At 47.8% G+C, this 11,247-nt stretch overlaps 1 protein-coding gene across 2 annotated transcripts; it reads right to left on the reverse strand.

Annotated features, from left to right (window-relative positions):
* Positions 1–266: 266 nt before the first annotated feature.
* Positions 267–8,773, reverse strand: SGK1 (serum/glucocorticoid regulated kinase 1). 2 transcript variants are annotated; one of them, XM_063390056.1, is made up of 12 exons: positions 8,377–8,773; positions 5,697–5,772; positions 5,189–5,264; positions 4,647–4,751; positions 4,107–4,190; positions 3,871–4,002; positions 3,473–3,585; positions 3,146–3,269; positions 2,710–2,805; positions 2,441–2,596; positions 2,243–2,332; positions 267–1,510 (listed from the first exon to the last, which is right to left on the reverse strand). In XM_063390056.1, the coding sequence occupies exons 1-12, from the start codon at positions 8,612–8,614 to the stop codon at positions 1,343–1,345; spliced, it is 1,458 nt and encodes a 485-aa protein (XP_063246126.1). In that variant the 5' UTR covers positions 8,615–8,773; the 3' UTR covers positions 267–1,342. The 2 variants fall into 2 exon arrangements, with proteins under 2 accessions (XP_063246126.1, XP_063246127.1); XM_063390057.1 differs by lacking the exon at positions 8,377–8,773 and adding an exon at positions 5,876–6,351.
* Between the last annotated feature and the right edge of the window lie 2,474 nt (positions 8,774–11,247).

Here is an 11,247-nt window from a genome sequence, read left to right on the forward strand (position 1 = left end):
GGCAAATGGGAACATTTGTACCACGAAGGAACACCTACACTGATACACAACCACCTTTAACATCCACAGTTGGAAGACCAAGTCATATCCATGTACTTTGCCAAGTTGTAACCATGGTGAGACTTCTATGGGCGCAGTTTGATGGAATAACCATCACACACCTAAGCAAAATTATCTTAGCTGATTGGCAGCTCGGATTAATTTTTAACTATTTTTGTAAACCTTGCTAAAATTTTTGTTTTAAAATGAGACAGAGACTATGGAAGTATTTTTCAGGATTTTACTGCAAACCTATGGGTCTGGTCACAAAAAATATGATACATATAACCATGTTAATTATATTACATTACAGTGATGGTATACATTACAAGTAAGTCTGTAAGTTTAAATATACACCTAGAGTTACAACTGAATGTACAGATCTTTTTTTACAATACATACAATCAGGAATGAAAATCCCTCAAACCCCAAGACCATAAATAATGCCCATTTTACAGATGATACCTTTAAAACTATTAAAAAAAAAAAAGAAAAAAAAAAGAAAAAAAGAAGAAACCAACAGCTTTGACCGACTGCAGCTGGGGCATTTTGGTCCATAAAAACCCTTTCTAAAAATAGAAATCTTTTTTCATAGCAGCAATGCTTTCTGCAAGCATTTGGATACAAGTAATTGTGAGCCCATTTCAATAATTTTAGTTGACAGTATAGATTTACAAAAGAAATTTCAAAATTACACTTAATTTATCTTCCAAATATGGAAGAAACAAACAATGCCCCACATTGTGGTATCCTGCAAGTGTCACACTGATGCTTTAAACTAAGTCCATCTGTAGTACGCAGACCACACGCATACCATTTGTTCACATAGTAAACCCACATAAATGAACTGAGGAACACACTCTGCAACAGGGAAAGCTTTGGAGCTCACAAGATCTCATCGGAAAAAAGGCACATTTCATAAAATCCTTATCACGTTCAGATAGATCTTCAGGCAAGGCTTTTCGAGCATGACAACAAAACAGCTTGTTCTTACTCCTACGATCTGCCATAGCAGTCAATGGCAGCAGTCACTCTGTTTTTTCTTTCCCAAGGAGACAGCACCACTTTGGGGGAAGAACAAATGGAAATGAAAAGCCTGTAAAGCTCATTTAGAGAGTGATGTGCTCTTCAAAAAAGCTTCCAGCAAACAGTGTAGTTGAAATTAAGGCTGCAAAGCTGCCATGGTGGAAATGTGCAAATTCTCTTTCAAGGTGACTGGTCAACTGGCAGTTCCACCAGAAGGCCAAACAAAAAATAAAAATAATAGTTGTTATTATTATTAAAAATAATAAAAGAAAAATGTTCACAAGAAAGAGTCCACAGGTGGGGCATATGAGAAGCCCAAAAAAGCCTCAGCGGCTTCTTTGACGCTGGCGGTGATGAGGATGCTGTCCGGGGACTGGCCAATGGAGTTAGGGACTGGCTCATCTGTAAACTCTGGATCAAAGTGTCGCAAGTCACTGGGGCCACTCTGTGGATAGGGCAGAAGAGGAAATTTAGACCCAAATATTTTGTGAGTGTGCAATTCAACTCAATATGGAGACAAGCACCCTTGTACGGAGACTCACAGTGTTATCACCTCAGGCCCACTGTTTAGCAGCCTTTGACAGTTTTAGTTTGACCTTTTTTGTATCCTGTCGCACATTGCCTCAGTAAAAACAGTGATTTAGTATGGCTACACTCACAATAAGCTCATAAAACAGAAGCTAAATGCAAACATGCCACCCTGCTACACAGCAGTTTGCAGGGGAGGACTTTGATCTCCTGGTTATTAAATGAAGTTTATAAAATGCTCAGGAAATGATGGAGAACAACCTCCACAACCTGATCCCTCACTTTACATATTAGTATCCGACAGGCCAATTTTAACTCTGCCCTAGAGATCCTGCTTGGTCTCTATACCTTAACTTCCCTTTTAGTAAAATGGGGAGGCTGGGGATTATTTCAAATTTGCCATGCAAATAAAGCATGTGAGACAAAACAAACAAACAAACAAAAAAACCCCAGCTAAATTTAGATGGATCATCAGCAAAAAGTCAATTACCACCTATTTAACTTTCTTTGTACAGACACAGGGGAAGGAAAGTTGCATTCCCTAAACACAGCCATACGGCCACTTGCCCCTGGCTCTTGGGCACCTCACAAAAATCAGGGGTAAAAAGACCCTCTCCATGCACTCTCTATAATTAGAAGTGATACATACCACATTTGGGTTAAAAGGGGGTGTAATCTTCTTATTAATGAGATCATCCCAGTTAATTGGGGAGAAGAAGATGTGATTCTTAATCTCCATCTGTTAACATGAGAGAAAAATAGATTAATTCAGACCCAAGCTAATGTGAACAGTATGGCCCAGTCATCCTCCCGCACTGCATGTGGGCACTGGCCAGTTTGCACTTACAAAGTCCTCCTTGGCACCAAGTCTCTTTGTCCTGTCCTTCTGCAAGAGGCCTTCCAGAAGATGTCTAGCTGAGTTGGTAATATTTGGCTTCAGCTGCAAGGGTTTGTTCAAGATATTGTCGTACATTTCCGCGGTGTTCCTGCTGTAAAAGGGTGGCTGTGGGAAGCAGAAAAGGAGGAGTTAATGAGGCTGACAGGCAGGCATGGGGTTTCTTGTGGGGAAAGGCTGAGTAAGGTCGTTTGATCTGTCATGAAGGATTTGTTGCTTACCAAGCCATAAAGCATCTCATACAGGACTGCTCCAAGGCACCACCAGTCCACAGTCCGGTCATAGGGCTGCTTATGGAGAACTTCAGGAGCAAGATACTGTGTAAGAGAAGGAAAGAGCCATGTGAGCCATAAGGATCTTTACTATCAACAAAGCCTCCCCATTCATGAGTGAAAGCAGCTTACTGAATCCCAGCAGTATCTATGCTAAAGGAAAGCTACAACATTTTTACAAACAGGCAGATGATTTGAGAGCTGCACTCTCCTGCTCAGCAAGCTCCATGTGTCCTAAAAGTCCTTGCTGGCAGCCCTATATTAGAAGGCACATAATGCCCCTTGCTCATGTAACCAGCCTTACACACGTGGGAGAAGTCAGTTTTGACTATGAGAACAGCTCTTGCTATTGCTCTGAGAGTGGGGGCCTGAGGGCTGGCTGTACCTCTGGTGTGCCGCAGAAGGTGGAGGTCGTGCCATTGTGCTCTATGTTTTCTTTGCAGAGTCCAAAGTCAGTCAAGACAATGTGCCCCTGTGAATCAAGCAGGATGTTCTCTGGCTTCAAGTCTCTGCAGGAAGAGATGAAAGAAGATAAATGTTAGTTAGAGGAGGTGCAGTGAGAATATTTTAGGTGCAGCTGTTTACAGAAGTTCACCAAGCCACCACAAAATATTAAAAGCAATTCCAAGCTCCTACTGAGCTGAACTTTTCCATGCTTATTTAACAAAGCACATGTTTGTTTCTGAACAGCAAACCAAACAGGGCTGCTCACCGATAAACGATGTTCAGGGAGTGCAGATAGCCCAGTGCACTGGCAATTTCAGCAGCATAAAATCGGGCTCTCGGCTCCAGGAAGCAACGCTCCCTCTGGAGATGGTAGAACAACTACAGGAGACAGAGAGAACAAAGTTGTGTAAACGGCGCCAAAGCCTCTTAACAATGCACTTAATTAGACTCGACATATATAGCAAGGGAGAACAATAGCAGGAAATGGCCTAACGATCCTTTGGTGGTTCAAAACTTGGCAGGCAGAAACATTCAATCTAGTAACTTCTCCCCCATGACTTTTCCCCGTGCAACTTTTTTTTGTATTTAAAAGGAAGGGTGAAAATGTCTACCCTACCACCATGCACATGATAGGAAATATTATTTAATTTTCTTACTGCTTACCTCTCCACCATTGATGTAGTCCAGGACAAAATACAATTTGTCTGCAGTTTGGAAGGAAAAGTGAAGCCCGACCAGGAAGGGGTGTTTCACATTTTTCAGCAAGACATTGCGCTCTGACATAATGTGCTTCTCCTGAAAACATCAGAAATCATTAATATTTAGTACACTTGCTTAATAGCAGTAAAAAAGCTTTTGATGGACTTTGCAATGGCATTATGAAAGGCAACTTAGCTTACCTCCTTCTTCTTCAGGATTGCTTTTTTCTGCAGGACTTTAACAGCATAGAAATGCTCTTCTGCCTTATGCCGTGCAAGGAGGACCTGAAAGTGCAAAAAATTCCAGAACTGAGCAATACTGAAATACAGAACAACTTGTAAACACAACCAGCAACAAGCCTTTACGTTAGCTGCTGAGCACTGCCACATCCCTCTGGTTTAATGTGCAAGCCCTTTGCTGGAAATGCCTGACACTCTTATCATTCTGGCAGATCAATATAACCAAAGATATTACTTATTAGTCTGGTTGCTTTCTCTTATAAAAGCAAAGAATATCTATTCTTTGCAGAACTAGTGAACGGAGTTCTCTGGCTCTTTTATGACTCATTCAAATGCAGCGTCCCTGCTCCTGCTCCCTCTCCTTGCACTGGACGGCAGAATGTGCTCAGGTTTGGTTTAAGTGACCACCATTCACCAAAGGCAGTACAAAACCCACTCTGTGGTATTTCATACAAGAGCTCAAGAGTAAATAAATTTAAATAAGAAAAAAGTTACGCTTACCTTCCCAAAACTGCCTTTTCCAATCACTTTTAAGAAATGAAAGTCTGATGGCTTGGCATGTGGGTTGGATGAGGGGCCAAGATTGATCTGCTGTGAAGGACTGGGCTAGAAAAATAAACAGAAACCACATTCATTACAACAGCTCGGCAGTGAGAGTCCCAACAATTTTCTTTTTTAGAAATATAAATGGAGTGACCTTGAAAATAAATTTAACACTCTTATTGCCACTAAAACTTCATCTCTAACAGATATCCTAAACTAACAGGTACTCCCTAAGAAGAGTCTAACAACCATAGCTCACTTAGAACTGCTTGTTGAAGTCCTAGACACATTCCTTAATGAAATAACAACTCATAACACTTTTTAAACATTTCTTCATGTTTGAAACGGGAGAAGCTTCAGTCTAACCTGATTACTCTTTCTTGTTTACATTAGTGTGCTATGAGGTGCACTAATGCAATACTCATGATGCTAATTTCACTACACTTCTATTAGTGGATGAATTGATGTTCTAAAAACGTCACAGAGTAAAATCTACTTACCGGAGGAGAAGGATTAGCATTCATAAGTTCAGGCTCTTGAGGCTGAGAGATTTTCAAGATAGACTGAACTTCAGGGCTGCAAGGATAAGAGCACACATGATTAGGAGAGTTATCAGGAACAGCAGGCAGATCTTTCCACCAGAGGGCAAGCACGTATCGTGTAAGAGTTCTGATTGAGGCTACTACAGAAGGCAACCAAAACAATCTATTCGATTTAGGGGGTAAGATTTTTTTTAGAGGCAGTAAGTTCCATCATAGAAAGAAATTTATTTATACTCTAATTACAGCACATAATAGGGACTGGTCACTAGAAATCTCCTCCGACTCATTTGTCCCAAACTCATTTCACAGAGATTGTTGCGAAGTGAGTAACACCTCAACAAGACAAATAAACTCTTCCGTAACAGTAATGCTGGAGGAATTACAGCAAACAAATATTTTTAAACCAGTTCTCGCAATAGCTGGAGAAATTTGTGACTAAAATCGCCCCAAAATTTCTGATACTTACTGCTTGCATGCATAGGAGTTGGTGGCTATCTTCTGAATGAAGTCGTTTAGTCCCATTCTTCTCTGCTTCATGAAAGCTATAAAGTAAAAGGAAAGGAGAAACAAAATCGTTAAGCCATCCTGAATGAAGAAGAAACACAGCCCCTTGAGCATCTTCGAAGAAGTCCGCACGCCGCTCACCGATGAGGATGGCCACCATTCCCCTCATCTTCGAGTAAGTCAAGGTCGGACCAGACGCCTCGGCTGCTTTCACGGTCATTTTGAAGCGAGAGGGGGCTAACCAGCAAGCGCTCAGTGCCACCAGCTCCCAGCACCGCACTGGCTCGGCGCAGCACCGGCGGCGTTTAAGTGGCGGCGCTGATGGGCGGGAGCAGGGCGGGGCGGCGACGACGCGCCCCCTCGACGTCCTTTGGGGGCGGCCAGCGGCGCCTCGGGGGACGTCGAGGGTGGGAGGGGAAGGCAATCGTCGCTGCCTTTACCACCGCCCCACCTTGGGGTACCCTCACACTGCCCCCACACACATTGCTTCAGGATGCCGCGCATCCACAGGCAAACACATCAAATCCCTTCTTTTTTTTTTCCTTGACAGCAAACTCCCGTAACCCCGGCTCTCTCTCTCTTTCTCTCTCTCTCTCTCCTCGTCCTCCCTCCCTTTTTTTTCTATCCGGCCCTACTTATTTTACGGTTATATAAAGCTGAAATCTGGCTCTGTCTCTAGGACGACCAACTCTTCCGAAAGTGTGGGTGTCCCCCCACCAGCCCGCAGCCTGCGTCCGCTCTCGGTGCGGCCGCACCGGGTGAGCGGCGATAAGGGATGCTGACGTTTCCCTGAAGGAGCCGCAGTGACTCAGAAGAACAAAATTTCCTTCCCGGTTTTCAATAAAACAAACAAATATCCCTTCTGTGCACTGCCCTGATCCTGGCTGGGACATAACTAAAAGAAAATAGAAGAGGGTTTTTTTTTTAATGCCAAAAAGGGAAACAACGGGGGAAAAAAATAATCCGTTCCCTGAACTTGGAGGGGAGAGCATAAATCTGCTTCTAGAAAAGGTGGGGAAATGATCGAGGCATGGACAAGTGCATAAAAGGGCGGGAGGGGAGAGAAGAAAAAAAAAAAAAAAAAGCTAACAGCCCCGATCTACAGATTTTGATTTTACTGTACACAGTCATTTGGGAACACCGCGTACTCTGGATTTAATGGCTCAGTCGCTTCCATGCGGGCGCGCCGGGGGCACAGGAGCGCTGATGCATGTAGGAAGCCCAAGGTGAAAGGATGCAGCCGGGTCCCTCCTCCCGGGGGGCGCGGGAAGGCGCTCCGAGAGGGGGTACCACGGCGTCCCGCCAGGCGCATTCCCGCTCACAGCTCTGACACGGGACAGGCGCGTCCGGGAGTGCCGGGCTCCTGCGCCCTCCAGGCGGCTGGAACTTTCCACCCGACGGGGTGTTATTCATGCGCGTGTTTCGCCTCGCTGTCTGAACGAACGGCTGGGTTGCGGCCAGCGGCTCCAGCTGCAACCTGTCCCCATCCTCCCCCCGTCCGGAGACCGTCTTTTTTTTTTTTTTTTTTTTTTTTCCCCGCTGTACCCTCTGCCGCTTCCCTCCACAACCACTGCCGGCCGCTGGGCGGCATCCCTTGGCAGCTGCCTGTACCCTGCGCCTCGGAGGGGGATGGCAAGCACGGCGGCACAGCAGCCGTCAAAGGCGGCAGCTCACTCAAACAGCAAGAGGGATGACCCGGAGCAGAGAGAGACCTCTGAGAGTTGGGCACAGGTCTTTAACAAGCGCTGCAAAGGCGTCATAGGGGGAAAACAAAGCAAAGAGGGAGGATTGCCAGCTCCGTTCCGAGCCTCCGGTGTCCCTCCCGGAGCAAGGGGCCCTTGCCCTGCCCAGCCGTCCCGGTACGGGGAAGTGGAAGGGAGCCGGCGCCAGGGAAGGAAGCGGCGACGGCAGAAGCAAGGAAATGCGGACTGCAGCTGGCGGGGCTCTAGGTTCTCCCACTTGTGGCTTTCCTCACTCTGCTGCACACAGAAATTGCCATTCTCATTAATGTAAGTGGAGAACAACAAAAACAAAACAAAACAAAACCCCACAATAAGGTATGGGATTCAAAACTATCTCAAAAAACTCCTTTTGACAGATTGAAAGAGACACAGTTTTCTCTGCCCCTTCGTACTGCTTTCAGAGTAGTGCTGTTAAAAACCACTCGAGATCCACAATTTGGAGGGTCGCCAAAGTCCCCGTCCCCTGCCCGCTGCCCCTGGCATCTCCAGGCTACGACGATGCCCCCCGGCGCGTTCCTGCCAGCTGTGCGCAGAGGCAAGCGGCTCCCAGCCCCCGGGCAGTCTCCGGCACAACCCGCCCGCAGTTCTGCACAGCTTGCCAGAGGCAAACACCCACTGCTGTCCTCCCGGCTCAGCCGCGACCCCCACGCCGCCTGCAAGCGCCCCCGCTGCAGCCGACTACACCAGGGCTCTCTCCCCCGCTCTGCGTCGGTGTTTTTGCAAGGGCTCCGCTGCTCTCGCCAAGTCACCTGGCCTCGGTTCGTGCCAAGCGCTGCTGCCTCGGCTGACCCCGCACGCACCCGCCTGTATCCCCCGGTGCATCGCTGCGCGGGCCCCCGGCGCTGGGAGGGTTCTTTTCCCCGCGGAGAGCAGTTCTCGGGGAAGGAGCGGTGAACCCACCTTTCAGCGACGACTTCTCCTCTTTGCCCCTCATCTTGCTGCCTGCCGGGACCCCGAGCGCGGCACGGCGGCGCGGAGGCTGCGGCTGGGCTCCCGCTCCCGGCCGCTGCTGCAATCCCGAATAACTCCCCTTCCTGGCCGGGCGGCCCGCAGGCAGGAGGGAGGCGGCGAGGGCGGCGAGGCCGGCCGGCGCTCCGGCTGACCCCTTTATGGACGCAATATCGAGGGCGGCTGACATGCGGGAGCGTTATAAAGTTCAGCACGGGCCGCCCCGCACACTCTGCCCCGTTGCAACATCACCCTGAAAATTACTGTAATCAGCGCGCACACAAACACACGCACGGGCGGAGCGGGGCGGGGGGGCCGCTCCGGCCCTCCCTGACCTGCCGGCCGCTCCGGCCCTGCCCCACGGAAGCTGCCCACGCTCCGGGGCCAGGGCAGCTGCGAGCGGCCGCGCACCCACGGCGCGGGGCCCGCGCCCCCTCCCCTCCGCTCCGGCAGAGGCGGGGGCTGCTGCCGCTGCCCGCGGGGGGCTCGGGGCTGCGGCTACCGGCCGGGTTTCCCCGCGGGCCGGATAGCGCCGGGGCGGGACCGGCGCCCCGCTCCGACCTGGCACCCTGCGCCTTCCGCCGGCAGCGCCCCGGCGGCGCCCCCCGCCCGCGCGGCCCCGCTGCCGCCGCCCGGCCCGGCGCCGCGCACCGCCGGCCGCGCCCGCCGCGGGAAGCGCTGTCCCCCGGCGGCACCCACCTGCCGGACCCCGCACCCGGCACGGGCCTCGCCCCCTCCCCGTGCTCGGGGAACCTGGCAGCAGCGATGTTCTTGACGTGGAAGGGAGGAATGCCACCCGCGGGACGAATTATTATTTTATTAGTTAAAATTAATGCAGCGTTTTAAGCTGATGAACTAGATTCTCCAAAGCCCGGCGTGGGCTTAAGTTGCATTTTAAAACTTACAATGATGGCAGCAAGCCTCAACAGTTGAAAGGCAGGAGAGAACACAAGAAAGGAACAAGTAATCAAAGATCCCATTTCTCAGATGGTAAGATGGCAAGGAAAGCATCAGACACTGTGAATATCTCAATAAATTTAATGAAAAATTTGTATAGACAGTGGCTTAGGACTGTACCACTAAAAAGTAAATACAGGAAAGGAGTAAAAGAATTACAGTGATGTTCCACACTCATGTTACTCTTCTACCTCAGCCTAAAAAACTGACAAACTGTCCTGAAATTCTAAATTAAGAGTTTTTCAAAGTAAAATGAATAATAATAAAGAAGGTAGATGCTGAAAATAAAAAGGAAAGGAGACGCCACAAACAGAATATTAAAAGTTTATAAAACTCTTTGCCTCTGGATGTGAACACTCCAAAAGAATGGATGAGTTCAAGAACAGATGGACAAATCAACAGGAAGAAAACAGCCAAGATTTAACTCCATGGCCAGCATGTCTGACCTGAAATGTTCCTGTACCATAAATCTGTGTAAACCAGGGATGGGTTGGAGCATATTACCGAATAGTTGTCTGTTCTTTCCTTCTCATGTAATAATGAAATCTTAGATAATGATAACTGACCAGCTAACCCAGAAACCCAGACTGACGTGCATGGACCTTGGGCCCATTCTGACCTTCTTACAATCTTATACTGCACTTCTGAGTGGCATGATACTGCTTTACTAGTACCAGAGTTTAACCAGCTCAGAAAACTCCAGGAACTGCTGCTCACTGGCAAGAAGGAAGAGAACTGATTTGCTTTGTAACCTAATGTGAAGCATTTGGCTCTGCCAAGCAATGGTATTCCATGTAAAAGTAGCACTAGGTAAACAGATGCTCATCAAGCTATTCACCGTGGTAGCATCCAAAACAGGGCCCCACATCGAGGCCATGAGAGATGCAGGAAGACACAGACTCTGCTGGAACCATGGGGGCACTTAGGAAGAGGCCAGAGCAGGCACAACATGCTGGCTTACTGGTATGGTCACCTCAGGGTCCTGACACAGAGATTGGGACATACCTGAAGTACTGCCAGGAGAGATATGAATTGATTTATCTTAAAGAACCAACTGCAGCTCATCACTAACGTGGGCCTGTATTGCTCAAAGCAGTTCAAAGCACATTCAGCAGTAGTTGAGCTGTGTAAATTCATCTCTCTAGAAAAGTCCCACTGTTTGGAGGGCTTATTCATCTGTGGCAGGTAGGCAGGTATTAGTCCTGCCCGACACTGCTTTCAGGGCACACAGAAACTTCTCCCTCTTGCCCTTCAGGAAGGTCAGAGGCTTCAGCAGCCCACATGGTAACTGGAACCTGTGAGCTCTCTTCTGATTCTGTCCTGATCCTCATTGTCTGATGCGGAATTCAGTGCCTCAGTCCTTCAGGAATTCAGTTCTCTGATGGCTTCTGAACTTCAGTTTGGCAATGAATTCAATGCTGAATAAATGAATTCCTGCTTACTTATCTCGCTGAATCAAGACCTTAGGATGCATCAGGTTCCTAGAATTACTTGGCTGACTTTGGAAGGAAACTTCTTCAAATTCTGCAAATATTTTCAGCAGTATTTGGCTTTGGGTTAATTAAACGAAGATGAAGTTCAGGCTTTGGACTGCAGGAATAACACAGCCCCCAACTACAGAAGACAATAGCACTTCTTAACAGCATCTGTCTTCTGAAGCAAAATCTCAGAAGCTTTTATTTTCCTTCTGTAAATCCTGAACAAACAAGTCTCTGACCTTGTAATTAAGCTTCATGTTCAACAGCCAAAACTTTCAGTCAAGACCTTCAGGCTGCCCCCACAAATGATGAGTAGCAGCAAACAGATAAGGACCTGAGTAACAGCTTAAATGACAACCCCAACAGAGATTTTAAATTGGGAGCTTTT

Source organism: Prinia subflava, chromosome 2, assembly GCF_021018805.1.
Source record: "Prinia subflava isolate CZ2003 ecotype Zambia chromosome 2, Cam_Psub_1.2, whole genome shotgun sequence".
NCBI classification, from domain to species: Eukaryota; Metazoa; Chordata; class Aves; order Passeriformes; family Cisticolidae; genus Prinia; species Prinia subflava.